Source organism: Danio rerio, chromosome 3 (assembly GCF_052040795.2).
Source record: "Danio rerio strain M-AB ecotype USA chromosome 3, GRCz13ab, whole genome shotgun sequence".
Taxonomy (NCBI): Eukaryota; Metazoa; Chordata; class Actinopteri; order Cypriniformes; family Danionidae; genus Danio; species Danio rerio.
In genome coordinates, this window is record NC_141023.1 from 15,955,001 (window position 1) to 15,978,534 (window position 23,534).

General features: G+C 33.7%; 1 protein-coding gene and 1 long non-coding RNA gene across 22 annotated transcripts in view; one reads left to right on the top strand and one right to left on the bottom strand.

Annotated features, from left to right (window-relative positions):
* Nucleotides 1-15,147, top strand: part of slc6a16a (solute carrier family 6 member 16a) — a 44,229-nt gene extending 29,082 nt beyond the window's left edge. For 4 of the 8 annotated variants that reach the window (XM_087244133.1, XM_087244130.1, XM_087244132.1 and 1 more), the window contains 8 exons: nt 616-791; nt 4,793-4,903; nt 4,989-5,230; nt 7,057-7,237; nt 9,885-10,086; nt 10,166-10,325; nt 11,818-11,980; nt 13,045-15,147. In XM_087244133.1, the coding sequence (XP_087100259.1) occupies nt 616-791; nt 4,793-4,903; nt 4,989-5,230; nt 7,057-7,237; nt 9,885-10,086; nt 10,166-10,325; nt 11,818-11,980; nt 13,045-13,374 (1,565 nt within the window). In that variant the 3' untranslated portion in view covers nt 13,375-15,147. Of the gene's footprint in view, nt 1-615; nt 792-4,792; nt 4,904-4,988; nt 5,231-7,056; nt 7,238-7,908; nt 8,878-9,884; nt 10,087-10,165; nt 10,326-11,817; nt 11,981-13,044 lie in introns of those variants that run through there. The other 4 variants (XR_015480539.1, XR_015480538.1, XM_087244135.1 and 1 more) reach the window with 2 other exon arrangements.
* The window catches only part of LOC137490516 (uncharacterized), a 104,621-nt gene that overhangs the window by 18,076 nt on the left and 63,011 nt on the right, over nt 1-23,534 (bottom strand). For 4 of the 14 annotated variants that reach the window (XR_015480543.1, XR_015480546.1, XR_015480550.1 and 1 more), the window contains exons 10-14: nt 13,037-13,323; nt 11,870-11,964; nt 9,847-10,079; nt 7,255-7,339; nt 644-780 (exon numbers count right to left, since the gene is read on the bottom strand). This is a non-coding gene — a long non-coding RNA (uncharacterized LOC137490516). Of the gene's footprint in view, nt 1-643; nt 781-7,254; nt 7,340-9,846; nt 10,080-10,636; nt 12,003-13,036; nt 13,324-23,534 lie in introns of those variants that run through there. The other 10 variants (XR_015480547.1, XR_015941962.1, XR_015480552.1 and 7 more) reach the window with 8 other exon arrangements.

Consider the following 23,534-nt stretch of genomic DNA (forward strand, 5'->3'; position numbering starts at 1 on the left):
ATTTAAAAAGTTACCACCAGAGATGGGCACGTTACTTAAAGTTACACAAAATTAAATAAATGAATGGTATTAAACATTCTATACTATATGTTGCTGTAAGACAATGTGAGAGACACCCATCAAATTTAATATTTTTATGGTGATTACGGGGGTTGTAATGGGGGAAACAGTGATTTATTTGCTCACTCTTTACATAAAAAAGTAATTCTGTTAGTTACGCCATTCATTTATAACAGCGTTTTTCTCATGACTGCTTACCAATCTAGACGTATGACTAGTGTGTGAGTTGTGTGTGCTTTTTCATGAATAAATGTTTTAATGAAAACATGAAGCTTCCAAAAGAACAGTAAATCCCATTCCATTCAAATTTAAGATGAGGGATTATAAGAAAGAGTACATTTCATTATTGGCCAACTCAAAGCAAAATCATCATTCTGTTGAAATATGAAGAGTGTTTTGACTTCATCTGTCAGCTAATTAGTGCAGCATCAGCTCATCACTCTTCACTAACGCGCAACATCCCTAATAATCGCACTCTTTGTGTATATTGCATGTCTTTGATTCAAAAGGTCTATGCGTGGCCGTGTTGTAACACATCTCATCCTCCTGTTTCAGTGAAAGAATGTGCTGCAAGCTCTCCTACCTCATATTTCTGGTTCAGGAAGGCTCTGGATATCTCAGACTCCATAGACCAGTCAGGAGAGTTTAACCCCATCATGACCGGCTGTCTTCTTGCCGCTTGGGCTATAGTGTGTCTCGCCATGATCAAGGGCATCAAGTCTTCAGCCAAGGTACAAAGCGCACACACACACACACACACGCGCACACACACACACTTTTAGTTTCCTATCATGACATCATTTCGCTTACTGTTTGTTACTGAACTAATGATATTTATGAGATATTTTTACCTTTATAGCCCTTCCTTTTTGCAAATAAACATATAAAAATCTGAATTTTATCAAGCACAAATGCACTTGAAGCTAAAGGAACATCACTTTTTTTGATAATGGGCTCATTTGACAACTCTCCTATCCACTTGTTAAGTGTGACGTCACGCAAAGCAGCTACCGTGTCCAAGCACTCTATCAGACTCTGTGTAGGCTCAACACATGCAAATATTAAACATTTACAAAGAGCTGTAATACTTTCGAAATCAAGATCACAATATATCTGATGTCTGATGCAGCGTGTCCCGAGACTGCTGTGTACACCATGATTTTATATAAAATTCACTTTGTGTGATAGGAAGTGATCATAAACAGAGATGGCAAATGTACACACATCCTTTGCTTAAGTAGAAGTACAGATACTCATGTTTAAAACAACTCTGGTAAAAGTAAAGAAGTACCGCCTTGAGAATGTACAAAAGTAAAAAAGTTAAAAGTACCCGTTTTAACCACAGTCTTGATGACTTTTTTATAATTTGTTTTTATACGTTTCCTTTAGACTTTTTTCAAAATCTGTCTACAACTTTTTTTTAATGACAGTCTAAAAGGAGGTTGTCCTATGTTCACATTTTTTTGTTTTGTTTGTTCTTTGTGCTATGCAGTGCTGTCTTTTCCTTTCTGTATCACAATGACATGATCTGGCAACTACTTACAGTACAAACGGCCAAGAAAAATATTGCCACAGTTTACATTAGAACAGACCCCCAGAGTACACTGATATACTGACAACATGACTACTAAGTAATTTGAGTCTAATCCGTACACAGTGACACAAGGACATGTCATTCTGACGCAACTGACATGTTCATTGGCACAAAAACTTAGTTTTGAGAGATGAACTAAGAATATTGAGCAGGAGACTGGCTTTTGTAGGTTTTAGTTCTGATGTGAGAAATGTGCCAAAATGACACAAAATGATGACAGAATGAAGCGACATTTTCACATGATCTTTTGCATTATATTTTTTATTTATAAATTGCCCAGTATACTTACTTTTGTTGTTGTAAAACATTTGTTAAAAATGATTAATTATAGAGAACAGTTTAGGCCTACAGGTATGTGCAAAATCATATAATCAATTAAAAAAAAATCTATAAAAACTGTTTACCTGTGATCTGAACGAGCAAAAGGTGTCTTATTACCGTGTAAACAGGGGAGCATCAGTCATGTTAAATTCGCAGACTCCCTCTGTCACATCTGCGTAGTCATCCTAGCCTTTTAATAGTAATCTTCATAAACTAGCCGACGGCACGAAAAGGCTGTGCAGTACACAGGCATACAATGAGGAAAAATAGACACTGCATCAAAATACATTCATATTTCGCAATGACAAGAAATAATATAGATCGTGCCACCAAATACACAAAAAAAAGGTGACGAGCCCGGTTTAAAAATGTAAGAAGTAGAAAGTACAGATATTTGTGTAAAAATGTTAGAAGTAAAAGTAAAAAGGTTGTCAGAAAAAATAAGTAGTGGAGTACAGTACTGATACCAGAAACATTTACTTTAGTACAGTAACAAAGTATTTGTACTTCGTTACTTCCCATCTCTGGTCATAAACTAATATTTTCTCAATTCAATTGTGTAACTTCTTGGACCCGGAAACAGTATGTCCTACATCACGACTTATCAAGTGAATAGTTAAACTGTTGATTTTTACCATTTTTGAATCCCTTCAGATGATCTCTGGGTATGGTGGGACACTTTTAGCTTAGCTTAGCATAAATCATTGAATCAGATTAGACCATTAGCATCTCACTCAAAAAAAGGAAAAAAATAGTTTTCTGTTATTTTCTATTTCCTATTTTCCTAATTTTCCTATTTAAAGCTTGACTCTTCTGTATTTACATCATGAACTAAGATGGCAAAAAAATTTGATATATGTCAATATGGCTCGGAAGTATACTCTGATTCTGACATTATAAACAAGGAACTTTGCTGCCATACCACTGCCATAGCAATGAAATTTCGCAATGCTGTTACCTAGCTCAGGACTATTTTCAGCTGCATAATATCATTGTGCTTGCTGCAGCCATGGTTCAGCAGCAAAGTTTCTTAATTTATATTAGGCTTAAAGTGGGAACCCTGCTAAAAAGAAATCTGATAGACATTTAAACCTAAAAGTCTTGGCTAATTCAAATCTAAATTTGATCTGTCAGTAAAAATCTAACAGACATCTAATAATAGTTTGACAATTGGCAAGTCATCGAATAGACAGGAATGAATGACATGAAGTCTGTCTATATGATGACTAATATATACTTTGGACTGTTGTTAGATGTCTGTTAGACTTTTACAGACAAACCAAATTTAGACTTGAATTAGCCTAGACTTCTATGTTTAGTCATCTATTAGATGTCTGTAAAACACAAAATAGCTTGCCAATTAATTTTACCATATATTAGAAGGCATAATGTTTTCACAATGGCTGCCCAAACATCCAAAACAGCAGATGTTTCGGTGTGAATGAACAAAGCATTAATCTATAAATGTTGGTTGTGACTTTTCTTCATTTTACTTTATTTAGGTATTTACTGTATGTGTGTAAGCTGAATATTTATGGAAAAGTGTGTGCTTGTAATGTGTACTTGTTTTGTTGTATAGGCTACACTGTAAAAAAATAATATGCTAATTAACAGTTTGTTTATATACTGTTGTGAATTGCATTATGGGATTAGAATCGTAATCTCTGCTCTGTCGACTTTTGATGTTGAAAATTCAACTCTACAGTTAAACAAAATGACTTTTAGTGACATTTTAGTAGTTTGAAATAATATAATGTATAAGAAAAAAAAAAATATATATATATATGTCTCTGAAATAGCAGAAAATATACTGCCAGTTTAGTACAAGGTTTATGCATTTTAATATACAACACCAACTCATACGATATATCACTTTACACTATTAAAAATGTTAATAAAAGTCACTTTTTCAAACTTTTTAAGGTTAAATGTTGTTTGAAGAAAGATCAAGGTCCCATAATGCAATTCAAAAGCATAAATAAATAATGGGAAGTAAAAATAAATGAAAACATGAAAAACAAAATACAGAAAACTGCTAATTTATGGATATTTTTTACAGTGTACACACATGGAGCCAGATCAGTCTTAAAAATAATACATTTACAAAATAGAAATTCTTACATGCACAGCACAATTCACTCTTACAAAATCCAATTTGTAAACGCAAGTATACATAAGCATAAGTAAATGTGAATCATGTTTTGAACTAACGAATTGGATTCATGTATTTTTTTAATCGTGTTTTAAACTTACGAATTGCATTTGTGTATTTTTGAATTGTGTTTTGAATTTAGGAATGAATTTGCATATTTACGAATCGTGTTTTGAATTCACAAATTGGATTTGTGTGTTTTTAAATCGTGTTTTGAATCTAAAAATTGGATTTGTGCATTTTCTAATCATGTTTTGAACTTACAAATTGGATTTGTGTATTTTTGAATCGTGTTTTAAACTTACGAATTGGATTTGCGTATTTTTGAATCATGTTTTGAATGTACGAATCGGATTTGTGTATTTTTGAATTGTGTTTTAAATTTAGGAATTGAATTTGTGATTTTCTAATCATGTTTTGAACTTACGAATTGAGTTTGTGTATTTTTGAATCGTGTTTTGAACTTCAAATTGGAGTTTGTAACTGTGAATTGTGCTGTAGATGTATAAATGTTATTTTGTAAATGTATTATTTTTGAGACTGATCTGGCTCCATATTACATAGGCTACATTGGTATTGTATGCCTAGCCGCAGATTAGTTGGTTAAAAAGAAGGTAGACAATCTGAAAAATAAATGTTGTGTGTTTCTCTATTTCTCAATACAGGTGATGTATTTCTCCTCTGTGTTCCCTTACGCAGTGCTCATCTGTTTTCTCATCAGAGGCCTCATGCTGGACGGAGCAATAGATGGCATCAAATATATGTTTTATCCTAAGGTGACACGCTACTCCAATAACAGACATATCAGATGCATTAAGTGTGATTTAAGTGATTACGCTTTATTATTCTGTGTTTGATTAGGTGGAGATTTGGGGGGAGGTGCAGGTCTGGCGTCAGGCTGCCACTCAGGTCTTCTTTGCTCTGGGTCTGGGTTACGGCTCTGTGATCGCTTATTCGTCCTACAACCCTATTCATAACAACTGCCACCGGGACGCCATCATGGTCTCTGGCATCAACTTCATGACCTCAGTGCTGGCCTCTCTGGTTGTCTTTGTGGTCCTCGGTTTTAGAGCCAAGAACATCGCTCTGGATTGTGTCGCAACGTAAGTGACAATCTGCTCATTTTGCTCTTGTTTTTTTTTTTTCCTTCTTTAATTTGGTCGTCCTGATTTTACCAAGTGCTTCATGTCCGGAAATCAATATCTTGATATGACATTCAGTTAGCAGCCTCTTCGTTTTTAACTTTTAATTTACATCAGCCTGCTTTTTTATTTTAATTTTGATGTTCCTTCACAATGACAATAAAGATTATATTCTATTCTTTTCTATGTTAATGAATAGTTATGATAATGTTTGGTTTACAGATGAGTTATATCAAAGGTGCCAAATCATTTTGATTTGCTGTATTCAGTTTCTCACTATAACTGTATTTATTGGACTGTCAACAGATCTAAGGGCTCATTACTGTTCAGAAGTTTGTGGTGTTACATGTGCTGTTAGGTGATTAATCGCAACTTTTATTCACTCATTTTCCTTCTGCTTAGTCCCTTTATTCATCAGGGGTTGCCAACTTATCCAGCATATGTTTTACACAGCGAATGCCATTCTAGCTGCAGCCCAGCACTGGGAAACACCCATACACACTCATTCATACACGTATATTACGGCCAATTTAGTTTATTAAATTCACCTACAGCGCATGTCTTTGGACTGTGGGGAAAACCGGAGCACCCGGAAGAAGTCTACGCCAAAGCAGGGAGAAGATGCAAACTCCGCACAGAAATGTCAACTGGCCCAGTCGGGACTCGAACCAGCAACCATCTTGCTGTGTTAATCACTAAGCCACCGTGTCGCCCTAATAAAATTTAATAACTTATCACGTACAAAATAATAGTTTACGTTTACATATTTATATTGTGTGTAGTGTGTGTATTTATAATGTATAAATAAATATGCACATCTATGTATATATGTACACGTGTATAGAAAATGTATAGAAAACTAAATTTCATGTAAATATTAATATGTACATATTTGAATATATGCATTTATATTTGCATAATATATGTATGTGTATTATTTAATATGTAAATACAGACTTTTATTTTGTATGCAATGAGTAGGGCCAGACGGAATCTGCAGACATTTTTTGCCATTTCTGCGCAGAATTTTTGGTAAAAATCTGCGGATTTATGCGGAATGATTTTGGGAGTATCATAACTAAAACCTTAATATAGAAAATAAAAAGCAATACCTTTTTAACTTGTATTTAATGTTTACAATGCAAATTCAATTAGATCCACCTTATTTGATAAACAAAGCAAGTCTCTCATATAATATATTTACTAAAAGACAGAAAATTTTACTTTACAAACTGTATTGTGCATAAATCATATAAATATTTTCATATTAGTCGATAATATTACTGAAATTAATTTAAAAACTGAATAAATATGAATCTACACACATTTACACAAGTCAATAAATAGACTCAATGATGGCCTAAAATTCTGCGGAATTCTGCGCACGCAGATTCCGTGTGGGCCTGTTTAGTCACAATTAATCAAACAGCACTAGTAATATAATTATTCAATGTCTTTTATGCTCTTGATCAAAATATATACATTTAATTCATTGTAAAAAAAAAGGCTCATTTTTTATTTGAATATACAAATGTTATATTCTTTTGAATGCAACACTGAATTTTCATCTGAATATTTCTAAAATTAGCATAATGATGCTGATTTGGTCTTCAAGAAACATTATTTATTATAATTAGTACTGTGAATAACCATGCAATATGATTGCTGTACTGTAAATCCTCTTATTTTCATAATTTTTGTCCCCCTTGAATATACACCAAGCTAGAGTTTTTACCTCATATTAAAAATGTCTTTTCTTTAACATCAATGTTAATGTTGCTCTGCAGGAACGTGGCCAGAATGGCAGAAATGGCACAGACTGGCTCATCTCAGCACTGGCGGCCATTGTTCAACATGTCCGACCCTAAATCAGTGGTTCTTCAAGACTACAGGCAATGGTACAGCAGCTACGGAAGCCTGCTAGGATCTAATATCACTGACTGTGACCTGGAGAGAGAAATGAGCAAGGTATGGTTCACACACACCGGCCACTTCGGTAGTTCAAGTCTCTTGAATCTTCTTCCTCCTTTTTCCTTCTTCCAGCAGATCATCTTGACCACGTCCACATACCTAAATGCATTGTCAAGTGATTGATTGATTTTTGGTTGATATTTGCATTAAAAGATTAGTTCCAGAAGAAATGACTTCCTGGTAATTTATAAGCTAAATAATCTGCCAGTGGGGCAAGCAAAATAAGTGCTGTTCATTTATAAACTTCATAAATTTCAAAAGGAGCACGTGCTTATGATTAAGCACAGCAGGTCCTGCATTAGCTAATACATGATCTACCAATCAGTCAATTCCTAACTCACCATAAATAACCAGAGTTTCTTTCCTCAGTATCTTTGTTTTGAAGAATCCACCTTTCTTTCTAGACAGGGCAGCATGGCGGCCCAGTGGTTAGCACTGTTGCCTCACAGCAAGAACGTCACTAGTTCAAGTCCTTTACAAAGCTTCTATGCAGATGTTTCCATGCAGAGTTTACATGTTCTTCCAGTGCTTGAGTGGGTTTTCCCCGGGTTTTCTCCCACAGTCCAAATATATGCAACTTGAGTGAATTAAACAAACCAAATTGGCACTGTAGACTAGCTCTAGCCAGCAGTATATTTCCACAGTAATTCATAATTTTTTACTTATAGCAGGGGAGTTCTCGAGATCCACCCAAGCTCACACTCCCCTCTCACCCTTCAAATGGGAGGGAGCCCCATGGCTTGAGGATCTTTTGAGCTCAGGGCTTTATAATCAATCATCAGCTAAGTGTGAACTCTTGAATCTTCTTTTTACTTTGAAAAAAATATTGTTTCACTTGCTTTTTTATATTATAACTCTCTTAATTTGAGCATATTATTTCTGTAAACAAAACATTATTTTACCTTATCTAGAAATCATTTTTGATTTAAGGAATTGAAAGATATTTAGACTAGAAATGAGACAAAAACTAGTAAGAAAAGCTGTTTTGCAGTCTATTACAACTGTTAAAAAGGTGCTAAATGCTGTTTTTCTATCTTGACTTGCCTGAAATGGTAAATATATTATATTTGAAACACTTTAAACAAAATTCAGATTTACTAAAGAAAAAATACTACAATAAAATTGGCCTCAAATCACTTGAACCCAAATATATAGCTGATTGCAGCTATATTTATAAATGTAATTACAGAAATTAATTACATTCAGATAATTATTATTAAAATATGAGTACAATGCAAAAACATGTATTCACATAATAAGTGCATAGTACCAAATGATTAATTTAAAATGTAAATACATGGTAATTAAGTCAACTGAAACAGAATATTGAATAGGGGGCGGTGCTTTCTTCTTGCGCATCACTCCCTCATAACAAACTAATGGTAAGAAGGAGGTGGTTAAGAATATTGTGCCTGAAGCTGAACCCACACTCCAATCTAGTGGTGTAACGGATCACAAATCTCACGGTTCGAATCACATTATGGCTTATTAGGCACGAATCAGACCATTTTTCGGATCAGCTAAAAAGGGAGGAGACAAATGTCATTTGCTTTCCATTTATCACAAAAACAGTACTGAAAGACACTTTTGGTTTTAACAAACAGAACTTAAAACCTGTGATTTTATTAAAAATAAAATGAAGAAATAATCAACTGAATAAAAATAGTAAAATATTCAGTACTGTGAAAAATTCATTGTTACTACTGTTGCTGATAGCACTAAATGTAGAAATCTAACACTATACAACCCATGATTATTTTTTGTCTCATTTTCAACAAATGATTCAGTTATTTACTCATAAAACGTCATCTTTCATTGCTAGATGTGTCATTTTTGAAGAATTATTCAGTGGCATTATTATTATTATTATTGATGGCTGGTTGTCGCCACCTATTGGTCAAATAATGTAAGTGCTGCCTACAACTTTTATTTTTGAGCGTCGTTAAATTGAATCTTTACCATAAACATCAGTGGTTGTATCTAAACTATAAACTGTTATTCCAGTACTGTTGGTAACTTCATAACAAGCTCAAAAGTCTAATGACTGAATCTCTATCTTGATTTTTGCGTTTTCAGAATTGAATGCAGCGATTTGATGTATTAATAAACGTATGCAAATCACCATCATTAATAATTTATGTTGCGTGGGTGTTGAGATCTCAATCTTTTAATGATTAGTCGTGCAGCTTACAATGAATGCATTAATGCAGGCTAAACAAGTACAAATCGTTACAAATTTAGGATTAATCTACCAGTAAAAAAAATGTATTAATCTGCAGGCCGCATGTGTTCCGAACTGTGGGTTGTGATCCGTATAAGTCACGGAGCAACTGTGATACCTTACACTCCTATTCCAAACGCTGAAGAAAATGTTCAGAATTTGATTGAAGATTACCAATACAAAATTTTGTTCCAGTGGATTAACTTGCATGGATTAATTGTTTACCTAAAGAAGAACAATGTGCGCTAGCAAAAAAAAAAAAAAGTACATTTTGATTTCACACAGACTTTAAAATAAAGTGGGTCCCTAATTTAACAAGCAATTAAATAGAAATACCTAATAAAGTGGCCTTTAGTGCATATTTTGTATCTTATATTATTCCTACTTGTTCAAGTCCATCCATCCTGTTTGCCTTTCTCTCAGGGAGTGGAGGGAACGGGTTTGGCGTTTATAGCGTTTACTGAAGCGATGGCTTTGTTTCCTGCGAGTCCATTTTGGTCGACGCTGTTCTTCCTCATGCTGCTGAATTTGGGCCTGTCCACCATGTTTGGCACCATGCAGGGTATTCTGACCCCGCTCATGGACAACTTCCGAGTACTGGGACGCCACAAGACCATGCTGACAGGTACACACAAATAGACACGTAAATACTAAAGGATTTTGAGTTCTAGCTCTAAATGTCACATCATGTGTTTAATCTGCAGTGTGTAGCTGTATTCTGGGCTTCTTCATTGGTCTGCTCTTCACTCAGAGGAGTGGCAACTACTTTGTGACCATGTTCGATGATTATTCTGCCACGCTGCCACTGATCATTGTTGTCATTTTTGAGACCGTCAGCGTGGCGTGGATTTACGGTGCAGATCGGTGAGGAATCTTTGTTTTATATGCTGATTATACATGAGTTAAAGTGATGGTTCACAAAAATGAAAATCTGTCATCATTTACTCACCCTCTACTTGTTAGAAACCTGTGTTTCTTTCTTCTGTTGAACATCTAATAGTATAAGGGTTTTTACTCTTTCATGAACAGCAGATTCAAGAACTTTTTAAAGCCCCATTCATTTCAAATCAAGCACCTTTCTTAATTCCCCGGCATATGTAGTATCATGAAAGTGCTTCCTGTATTTAACGTTTAATTTACACGTAATATTTTTAAAACAGTTTTTGAACCATTTTGAAAGTTCTTTAATAACTTTAATTAAATGTGTTGAATTTAATACTGGTAATATGCAATGTGGTTTCTGAAATATTGATAAGTATGCATTATGTCATAGTTCTTGTAAAAAAATTAAATGTAAGATTTTTAAATTAAGAAGTATTTTCAATAGAGCCGGATCAGTTTCAAAAATAATACATTTACAAAATACAATTCATACATCCACAACACAATTCACATTTATAAAATCTCATTCGTAAATTCACAACACAAGTTAAAATACACAAATCCAATCCATAAATTCAAAACACGATTCCCATTTACTTGTGTGTTTACAAATTTACAAATTGTATTTTGTAAGTGTGAATTGTGCTGCGCGAATGTAAGAATTTTCATTTTGTAATTTTATTATTTTTTAGACTGATCTGGCTCCATACTTTCGAGAAGAGTTTGAACCCTGTAATATATTTGGTAAAATGTTGTACACTGGAAATCATTGACTTCCATAGTATTTTTTTTCTTTAGAGCAGGCACCTTGATGTCAAAAGGACATCAAATTGACATCTAACACTGGCGTTTGAAAAATAATAGATTTTTGCCATGTTTTTGACACCTGTGTTAGATGTGATTTTGATGTCCTTTTGATATCAAGGTAGTTTCAATGGATTATAATGATACAAAATTTAGTGTAAATTTGGAATTTTCAGATAGATAAAACTTTTGATACATTCTAAAACTTTTTTTGTCATTATTTTGCCTATTATCCGAGTGTGGATTTCAAGGTTTTTACGTCAGCTAAATTAGCATTGATGATGTCATTTTTTTTGTTTTTAACATCAAAAACAAGCTTTGGAACCAACAAAATTACAAGTCCAAGGCACTCAAAAAAATGTTTTAAAAATATTTTAAAAGCCTTTATTAACATAGCTATTCCATAAAAATGCATCAAGCATTTCAGCAAAAACTTGCCTTCATCAAGGCAAAACTTGGTCGACTGCCTTGGACTTTTGAATAATTTCATTGTTTATCGTTATGAATCCCTTACCCAAAGAGTACCGACATGTTAATTACCCCTGAAGCACTTTTGTTTGATTTTGAAGCATTGAAACCATTTAGAGAACTTACATTTTAATCTTTTAGTGAACTATCCCTTTATATAGTATTGTTTGCTTAATCTGCTCATGATTTTGCTCTTTTTTAGGTTCTTGGATGATGTGGAAGTGATGCTACATTGGCGCCCTCCGGTGGTTTACCGTTATTTGTGGAAGTATGTGTGTCTGCTCGGCATGGTGGGTCTGCTGGCTGCTAGTCTTCTCCGCATGGTCTTCAAACGGCCCACGTACACTGCCTGGAACCACACCACGGTATTATACACATTCAAATAACCTGGAAAAATATTAACCATGACTACAATTATTGTCAAATAAAATAAAACTAAATGAACCATAACTACAATGATTGTTAAATAAAATGAAATTATAGGAACTATAACTACTGTTAAATAAAATGGAACAATATAAAAAATAAGAAGCATAACTATAATTATTGTTAAATAAAATGCAACTATATGAACTATAACTATAATGATTGCAAAATAAAACGAATCTATATGAATAATATGAACCACAACTAAAATTACTGGTAAATAAAAAGATGACTTTAGATACATTTAAAGAGATCACTCAACAATGAAATAATCCTCTCACTATTTATTTTATAATAAAATATATATAAAAAAGTAAGAGACCACTGGAAAATTACACACATTTTAATAAACTGGAACAATATGAACTGCAACTACAATAATTGTTAATTAAAAAGATGAATTTAGATACATTTGAATAAATAGTTCACTCAAAAATAGAATAATCCAGTCACTATTTATTTTCTAGTGAAAAATAAATGAAAAAGTAAGAGACCAGTGGGAAATTCATCAATATCTGAATTTAAGATTTACAGTTACATTTAAAGAAAAAAATATTAGATCTCGCTAGAAATTCTTTTTCAAAACATTTCCTAAATGCTGTTTAATAGAGAGATTGTTTTCAACACTTTTTAAATGTAATAGTTTATTTACATTTATACTTACACATGCATAGTGAAGTGAATCAGTATTTATTTCAATTACACCTAATTTATTGCTTTGTCTTTGCCATGATGACCGTACATAACATTTTACTAGTTATTTTGAAAAAATATTAGGCTTAAAGAGCAATTTAAAGGCTTATTTAACTAGGTTAATCAAGTTAACTAGGCAAGTTAATATATAAACACCTACACACACTTATGAAGCCCAAAATGTTGCTAAAATATACATACATTTATTAAAATAAAATGTTTGGTTTTGATCAGAACCCCACTGACTTTCACTGTATTTATAAAAGCATATTTCCACAGTATTTCGTAATAGCATTTCTCACTCTGTCAGGGCTCTGAAGCCAGTCTGGAGTATCCCGGATGGGCTCTGGTGGTGCTCTCCATGCTGATCATCGTGGCATCTCTCCCAGTGCCCATTGGCTACCTTCTGTCCTTCCTCCGAGGCGGACTGAACCTTCCAGTGGAGGAGGGAGAGATCCAGCCTCCGCGAGAACTATACTCCAAATGCAGTTCAGCCGAGCCGGAGCCAAACCACCATCACTGCACGATGGACCAAGAGCGAAATCGGCCCCACTCCGCCTTCCTGACACTGGCTCCCGAACACTACAGGCTGCTCTCGCAACAGGAGGATGGAGAGGAAGAGGAAGACACTGGGGTTTAGGGAAATACTGGAGATTCAATATTTATTGATCAGCATTTGGAGCTGTTTGATGGAGAGGAGGGAGGCGGACTCCGTTTATTCTCATTATGCTAATGAACATTCGTGAAAACAGGTGTCAACTGTGTGGCCCTATTTAAGAGGGACACTTTGTGCAAGCACAACACTTATTAGCCCCTTTCACACAGTGAACTGCAATCAAATGACCTGATTTTAATTTTTTTTTTGGTCATTTGGTTTTAAAAACAGCAGAATTCTGGAAAATTATTGGTAATGTGATCATTTTTCATTCCAGAAAATTGGTGGAAAACATTTTCCGGTATTTATTTTATTATTATATTTTCAAGCGTCTGTTTACACATGATTTCTTGATGTTAATTTACCAATAATTTTACAGTATGTGTGAAAGGAGCTAATTACTTTGTCATTCGTGTGTTTTAAGTAAAGCCCTACACCAAAAGTGCCTTTTAATTATTATAAACATTTCAATTTAGGGATGTAACAATTCACTGAGAGCCAGTTGCCAATGATGCTAGAAAGCATAGATGTGCTAATCTTTCTTTAAAACCAAAATAATCCAAGCTAAGAAAAAGCACAGGCAAAATATTAGTTAATTAATTAAAGATACTTCTTTCATTTGTTACATTTTTTATTATTATAAAAAAAAAAGCATTTTACTTTGAGGAAATATATTTCAATTTGACAAAGAAATGTGCAGCATTTGAGAATTAAAGGGCACTAGGTCATTTTTTTAAATTGCTTAAAACAAAATCAAATCATGAGATCAGAATCGCGAAACGTGAGTTGAGTGAATCGTTACATTCGTATGTAAATGTTATGTGAGATTACAGACTTTCAAGCCTGATCTTATGGTTAATGCATTGACAAATTAGTGGCTAATACATACGAATTGGTCACATTAAAATGTATAATTTTGTTTAAGAAAGTCTGTCTCTAAACGTAACCGTCATCAAGGGTGTGAAATCCAGTTGGCTTTTCCAAAGAACAAGAGGTTAACTTTCTGAGCTATTAGAGTGATTGTAGCTGGTTAGGAAATATCAGATTATCAGAATTACTAGAATACTAATATTTTAAAATCTTATTTTTTTCCCTATAAGAAAACTCAATTTAGAGGTCAACATTTTATTTAAGGTATCACTCTGTTTGCCATTTATTTTAAGGTTGGTTGAAATATTAAAAACTAGATATTTTATATTATAGTAGAGTTGTTTACAGTTATATCTGACATGAATTAAGTATGTTACGTTTGTAGTGTTCAGTGATAAAATATATAGTTTTAGAGAAGCCGAGGGCTTATTAAATATTGTAATATCAAATGTTTTTCACCCTTTGACCATCCAAGATGTTTAGGAATTTTTTGTTTTTGTTTAGTAAAGCATTAAAAACGATTTATAGCTGAAACTGTGGTCTTTGATAATTTCACTCTGGAAGTGCTGGTATCTGTTGACCTGCATTTTAAAGACCACATTTTTAGCTAGATTTTCTTTAATGTTCTGCTAAAGAACAAAAGTCACCTCCATCTTTGATAGCCTGAAGTTGAGTAAAAAATCTATTACTAAATGATCACATTAACGCTACAATACATCAATCATCCATCCACTCCAAATACTACATATTCATGCTTTTACAGTTGAAGTCTGAGTTATTAGCCCCCTGTTTATTTTTTCCCCAATTTCTGTTTAACAGAGATTTTTTTCAACATATTTCTAAACATAATAGTTTTAATAACTAATCTCTAATAACTTATTTATTTTATCTTTGCCATGATGACAGTAAATAATATTTGACTAGATATCTTTCAAGACACTTCTATACAGCTTAAAGTGACATTTAAAGGCTTAACTAGGTTAATTAAGTTAACTAGGTTGGTTAGGGTAATTAGGCAGGTTATTGTATAACAATGGTTTGTTCTGTAGACTATTGAAAAAAAATATATCTTAAAGGCTAATCATTTTGACCTTAAAATGGTTTATTAAAAATTGAGAACTGTTTTTATTCTAGCTTAAATAAAACAAATAAGACTTTCTCCAGAACAAAAAATATTATCAGACATACTGTGAAATTTTCCCTGCTCTGTTAAACATCATTTGGGTAAATATTAAAAACACACACACACACACACACACACACACACACACACAAAACACACACACACACACACACACACACACACACACACACACACACACACACACACACACACACACACACACATATATATATATATATATATATATATATATATATATATATATATATATTCAAAGGGAGGCTAATTATTCTGACTTCAACTGTATTTTGTTTTTCTTTGTAAATTATTGTTATTTTCACCCCAACTGGTCTAACACCACAGAAGAATTAAAAATAGATTGTGTCCTTATGCTGTTTGCCACCATGCTGCTTAAGTCCTCAATTACACTGAATGTGTTTATTATGGTTAGTCGTGCCTTTTTGAAATGGTTTTCTATTGGCAGTGAGCGTTTTGCATGCTGTTTATGCAGCCCGAATGGCTTGCATTCTAACTGACTCGGATTATAACTGAGCACTCCGTGCACATGCAGTTGAAATAAGTCAACACTGTGTGTAAAAAGAGCCCGACGTCATGCGCTCCAGCACCAAGACTGATACAGTGGTTGCTAAGCAACATAAAAGTGCAGTGCAGTGCGCCTTGCTGAAAAGCACGTTCTATGTGATCGACACCAGAGGCATGGATGAACACTAAATAGGAAGACATAAATCTAGTCACATATACCACAAATTAATACATGGCTCATAATGCAATGCAATTTAAGCCACAACCTTACAGTGCCAAACTGTGACTGCGCCAGGAGAAAGAGCTTAACGTTCCTATTAGGGATGCACTGATAGGATATTATTTAGGCCAAGACTTAGACCTACAAAAAAAAGTTCAGCCGATACTGATTTTGCTTGAAGTACTACACAGTAAAAGTGTTTTTATTTTTCTGAATTAAATTTATTTAACTGAATATGAAGTGAATCCATTGAACATTTAACTGTCCAACCTTTTAAGAGGCACAAGATAAATTACAATATGACAATCTTTAAAGGTGTTTTAAGCCATTTAATATTTATTTTGACAACATTAACTTTTATTTGTCATATAATAGAATGTATCTATTTAATAAGCTGAACAATTAAAGCCAGTGCTGTTAATATATGTCAGGCATGTCCAAACTCGGTCCTGGAGGGTCACTGTCCTGCAGATTTTACCTTCAACTTGCCTCAACACACCTGCAAGGATGTTTCTAGAAAGCCTAGTAAGAGCTTGATTAGCTTGCCCAGGTGTGTCTCATTGGGGTTGGAACTAAACTTTGCAGGACACCGACCCTCCAGGACCGAGTTTGGACATGCCTGCTATATGTGAATTATAGATTATGCTGCTCCAGAAAAATACAGACTCACTAAAGTGCAGTTTCTTTTATTGTCCAAGACGTTTTATCCCAAATCAAGCAAAAGTTTTTTGCAAGTTTTTAATGATCTTGCTGTTGAGTTTTTCAAAAAATGTTTTCACATTATTGCAGAGTTTAAGATGAATCCAAAAAACAGTGCATCCCTAGTTCATATAGTGCATGGATTGCAGTTGCATTGAATTGTACTCTGGTATCAGAACAACGCAGAACTGTTTAAATAAATGACTGCTACATGGATGCTCAGGTCGACTCATACAGTTCTGTGAACGCAAACACAGATGGCAGCTTGGATGTTTTGGGAGCGATTTTGGTCCGTTTCGTGCTGACCAGAAAGATGTTAGTCTATATTTTAGACTGATCCACAAGAGAGGTTTTAGTCGTTAGACTGAAAATGAAAGCTTCTTTTATGCTGTTGTTCATGCTTGGATTTGTGTAAATACAGTACAGCAGGGGGTGTCTGCATGCTCACTTCCCTTGGAAGTATTCGCTTGGTTCATTCACTTTTGTTGTAATATACATAATTTAACACTGTAAGCAGTATAGTTTGGATATATACGAGTGAGTACTAGTGTGTGTGTGTGTCTGTGTGCGTGTTAAAACAAAGATTTTGTAATTACTATTGCAATTTTGTGCTAACCTAAGCATTGCTGTATATCTAGTCTGTGCCAAATAAAAAGCTATTTGGGCTAAGCGGTGTCTGCACTTTTTGTGAAGTTTATTTATAAACAAATTTCGAGAGGATCATGTGCTTATGATTGTTCACAGCTGTTCCGACTTTAGCTAATAACTGATTATCCTATCAGATGATCCTTAACTCACTATAAATAACCAGACTTTTCTCATTTCAATATCTTCGTCTCGAAGAACCCACCCCCTCACCCAACCCTACTTTCCCTCCTTTCAAACGGGCGTCACGGTGGCCAGTGATTAGCGCTGTTGCCTCACAGCAAGAATGCCCCTGGTTTAATTCCTTTCCAAACTAGATGGCATTTCTGTGCGGAGTTTGCTCGTTCTCCCCGTGGTCGCGTGGGTTTTCCCCGGGTCCTTCGGTTTCGTCCCACAGTTCAAAAACAAGCACTCTAAACAATTAATCCAAAACATTTTAGCTAAACTCTTGAGTACACCTTCAGCATCCATATCTGACACTTTGCTACAACAAGCAAGAGGGGGAGTCATCGAGATCTACCAAAGCTCAAACTCCCCTCTCGCCTTGCATTGGGAGGGAGCCCAGGGCTCGAGGATCTTATAAGCTCAGGGCTCTCTCCCGGGACAGCACGCCAAACTAGCCTTATTATCAATCATCAGCTAAGTGTGAACTCTTGAATCCTCTTTTATTAATGTTGATATATTGTCCTTTATTATACCTTCATTCATTTTCCTTCAAATTAGTTTTTTTATTCATCAGGGGTCGCCAAAGCGGAATGAACCGCCAACTTATTAAGCATATGTTTTACACAGCTGATGCCCTTCCAGTTGCAACCCATTACTGGGAAACATCCATACACTCTCATCCTTATACTCATACAATACGTCCAATTTAGTTCATTCAATTCACCTGTACCGCATGTCTTTGTATTGTGTGGGAAACCGGAGCACCCGGAGGAAACCCACGCCAACATGAGGAGAACATGCAAACTCCACACAGAAATGCCAACTGACCCAGCCGAGACTCGAACCAGCGACCTTCTCACTGTAAGGTGACAGTGCTAACCACTGAGCCACCATGTCACCTATTAAACTTTACATGTTTAATAAAACCAAAAATAACATGCAACACTTTGCAGTATAAGGATTAGTTTTGGCATGCTTAGTTAACCGCAAAAATACAGCTCTTTGTCAAATTAATACTCCAAAACAGAAAATGTCATTGTATGTTAACTCAAATTGTTAGAAGCATTGCGGTTCACAGGAGCCTCTCCGTTTTCACATTTTTTGGGGATGTGCTAATATTAGAATTTTTTGGAATGGGATACATAGCATTTTAACATCTTAAATATTTTAATTGATTTCAGCTTTGGGATACTTTATTTGGGTAGACTGTCAATGGATTCCTTAAAAAGAAAAAAACAAATACATGTACAGAGTCATCCTTGCTTCAAGTAAAAAAGCCATTACTAGATGCTGGTATAAACCTAATCCACCACAAACACAAGACTTGATTGATGTTTTTAAAAATATATTAATTATGGAGAAAATTACACAGTATGCACAACCAAATAGATATATTAGTTGACTTATGGTTTTAATGGATTGAGTACATTACTACCATTCAACCTAATGTTTTTCTTCTATAGAATTTTAATACTTATTTTTACTGGTAATACTGTTTTCATCCCCCCCACCCACCTTCCCTTTTTTATTCTTTATTTTCTCTGTTTATTCTCTCACATTTTTATCAGTTTTTATATGTTTTTTTAGCACTTTTATATATTTTTTGTTTTTTTTTACTTGTCTCTTTTTTTCCTGTTTATGTAAAACACTTTGAATTAACGCTGTGTATGAAATGTGCTATATAAATAAAATTGCCTTGCCTTGCCTATATAGTTTTGACAAAAGGCAAAGGGATATGTTCTGTCGCTGTTATGAAGAAATTTGTGTTTTCTCTTTGGTCCCCAGTATATAAATTATACTGTAAAAGCTGTAAAAGTGGCATGTCTACTGATGCCGTGAAATGTGTTTCTCTGCAATAAAAACTTAATAAAAATAAATCAAAATCAAAAAGTTAATTTCAACAATGAATAAAGCCTTTGATATCAAAATAGTAACAGTAAATATTCAATTGAACTGGGCTGATAGGAACTGAAAATGAACAGCTGTATTTTTATTAACAAATAAGTGTAATAACATAACTAACATTTACCAATATTTTACATTTTTCATTTATAGACGTTTGATTACTCACACAAACACATGCATACATTATTTATATTATTTATTTATACATAAATTATATACAGTTGAAGTCAGAATTATTAGCCCCTCTGTTTATTTTTGCCCCAATTTCTGTGAAACGGAGAGATTTTTTTAACACATTTTTAAACATAATAGTTTTAATAACTCATCTCTAATAACTGATTTATTTTATCTTTGCCATGACCAGAGTAAATAATATTTGACTAGATATTTTAAGACACTTCTAATAAAGTGACATTAAAAAGGCTTACCTAGGTTAATTAGGCAGGTTAGGGTAATTAGGCAAGTTATTGTATAACGATGGTTTGTTATGTAGATTTTTGAAAAAAATATAGCTTAAAGGGGCTAATAATGTTGTCCTTAAAATTGTGTTTAAAAAATTCAACTGATTTTTTTCTAGCCAAAAATAAACAAACAAGACTTTCAACAGAAGACAAAAAATATTATCATACTGTGAAAATTTACTTGCTCTGTTAAACATCACTTGGGAAATATTAAAAAAGAAAAAAAATCAATTCTAAAAAAATAATTCTGACTTCTAATGTATGTATGCAGCGATATTCATTACCTTCAACAGCTGAATACCAGGAGTATCAAATAAATCACTACATTTGCAAACATCCAGTAAACGCAAGGTGGCGATAGACTCACCAGAGACTTTACACAGCGACTTCAAAAGCATCACTGATGCTGAGAGACTGCGCCCAAAACAGCTTTCATTTACAGGTGCCACAAATCGTGAAATAAGATGATACAGACAATCTCGTCAGTGTAAAAAATAAAAGAAAAATAGAAATTTCTCATAGAAACTTAGAGAAACGACAGAAATTACCAAAATATTGAAATTAATCCTGATTGAAGGAATGCGAGCTTGACTGAATGGTAAAAAAATTGATTAGCCAATATATTACGAAACAAAAACTAGTACAATATTGTGTGTTTGGAATGGCCTAGGCTATTTGCAAAATATAGTAATTTTCCAATTAGATTTTCTATTTTACATTGACTTTAGGCTATAAAACATGCTTAATTATGACATGATACGCCTATGTTATTCTGCTTGCGATTCCCAGTGATAGGTTGCAACTGGAAGGGCATTTGCTGTGCAAAACATATGCTGGATAAGTTGGCGGTTCATTCCACTGTGGCAACCCCAGATTAATAAAGGGACTAAGCCGGAAAAAAAAAAAGATTGAATCAATGAATGAATGAAAGAAAGGATCCGACAATCCAAAAGTCACTCTGTCACAGGGGTGGTGCCTTTAAAAAGCTAGCTCCACATTTGGGGACAGTTCACCCAAAAATGAAAATGGTCATAATTTACTCACAAAAGAGGAATTGAAGAATCAAAGCAGACAAAACATCTCCTTTAGTGTTCAGCAGAAGAAAGACAATCATAAAGGTTTGAAACTTGAAAGTGAGAAGGCTAAATAGTGACATTATCGGAACATTTTATCGAAAAATTCTTAAGAGGCTTTATACTTTTTAAGAACTACAGTAAGTTTTGGGTAAAAAAGTAATATATTATCTTAACATGAGTTAAGATACTTTCACTTGAGTGATGTTGAAGAAGTGTTGTTATTTTTGAGTTTTTTTTTTTTTTAAGATTAAGATTGTAATTTTTACCGAACACAATATGTGCATTTGAGGTACCAACATTGATCCTTGACGTATACCGTCCACCCCATTGACGGACAGAGAAAGAAGCAGGCTGATGTTAGAGGGATAAATTAACGAGAAAAAGAGAGAGACTTGGGCGCGCTTGGGACAGGAGCACACCGGTCATATTTAAGGAAACGTGTTTAATTTCTTTTTAAGTAACTAAATGCTTTTTACAGTATTATACAATAAAATTAGATTTTTTTTTTCTGATTTTTTTTTCCTGAATTATGGTGATAAGAAGAGCTTCCCAGCTAGAAGGGAACATTCTCTCAACTTAAGCTAACATTCCCTACAGGATGTGGTAATGTTTTAAAGAAAACATTTAAATAATAATTAATGAATATTCAAATTCAAAACAATGAACAAGAACATTCTTGTTTTGAAAATGTTGATAAGGGACCAGATTAACCCTATAAAGCCGCACTTGTACATTTGATACACAAGTTTATAATATCATCCTAATCAATACCTTGTTTAAAAACTTGATGTATATGATTTGATACTTTTATTCTCCCCCCTTGTGGATTTTAATGACTAAACTTTTTTCTTGATAATCTTCCTCATCTTCCTGTCTGAATGACCATCATCATCATACATGGCCTGAGGACTCCATCCCTCCTCATCATCTTCCGCTATCTGCTCAATGTCACTTTAATTGTCATCTATTATTATGGACTCTGTTCTCTATATATGTACAGTATCGAAATACTTTGCCATTGATGAAATGCAACAGGACACTGGAGTACAAATAAACCTGTACAGTATATTCAAAGATGGCAAGTCTATAAATACAGATGCCAAAGAGATTGAGAAAGTCCTAGGCATGTACGTGATTATGCACCCCATAAAAGGTCAAGCTGCGGTGTGCCTTTAAGGCATGATCCTGATCATTTTCCAACATGGAGAAACCTGACAGAGATAAAAACATTGCACCATCAATAACTTCTAATCTCTGTGTACTGTGTGAATGTAAAATGCATCTTTGCCTGAACAAGAACTGAAACTAGTAGGCCTACCACAAAGTGAAATAATAAAACACTGTAAAATGCCCAATGTAACAAAAAATAAAGAGATAAACTGCCTGAAATGTTCTCTTTTGTCAAAATGTTAAGGGCACAATTATTTTTAGTAATTAAAATTCTCATTGTTTTGAGCAAGAAAGTTGCACAAATGAATATTATGAAAAAATGTATGGCAACTTATTTATTTATTGTTTTATTAGATGGTTTAACAAAACATCTCAGTTCCAGAAAATGTGAATTTTTTTGACTGCTTTTTGATATGTCAGGTCTTACAGGGTTAAACAATGTTCTCTTTGAAAATGTTTTCACAATGTTTCAGAAAAACCAAAGTATAAGAACATTCTCAAAGTCACATTATAAAAATGTTATAAGATCATCAGCTAGCACATTTTATCTGCAACATGTTAAAATTACTGAAATGGCACCAGATTAAACAATGTTCTCTTAGAAAATGTTTTCATAATGTTTTATAAAACCAAAGTAACATTCTCACAGTCATATTAGAGAAATGTTATAAGAACATGACTTATTTTCAATAACAAGACAGAAAGACAATTAATTACCAATTATAACCTGTCCTTAATAAAACCAATAAAAAATGTCATGTTCAAAAACTTGCAGACAAATAAGTAAAACCTAGTGGTTTGAAAAATAGTCGCAAAGCATCCAGATTTAAAGTGACAATTGGTGAATTAAATATATATTTTTCTTTTTTTTTGTTTTATTTGTTACATATGTTATACAATGAGCACAAGAATGTAAGAAAGTGCTTTAAACTTTCTTTTTCACATTGTTACAGTAAAATAAAATATTTTAAATGGTTATAGGGAATGTTTTGTGTCTGTCATATTGTTACTATACATTTTGGAAACAAAAAGAAAACAAACATGTAGAATATTTAGAGAATATTGTGCTGACTTTAAGTTAGGCTTTCTGGGAACTAGAACAAAATACCTGCTGAAAATGTTAAGAGTATAATATTTTAACAATGGCACAATTAAACGGGATTAGAATGTTTTAGAGATCATTTACCTGTCTTTTAAGAGAATGTTCTACACTCTCAGAAAAAAAGGTACAAAATTGTACCTTTTAGGGTACAAATGGCCCGTCACTG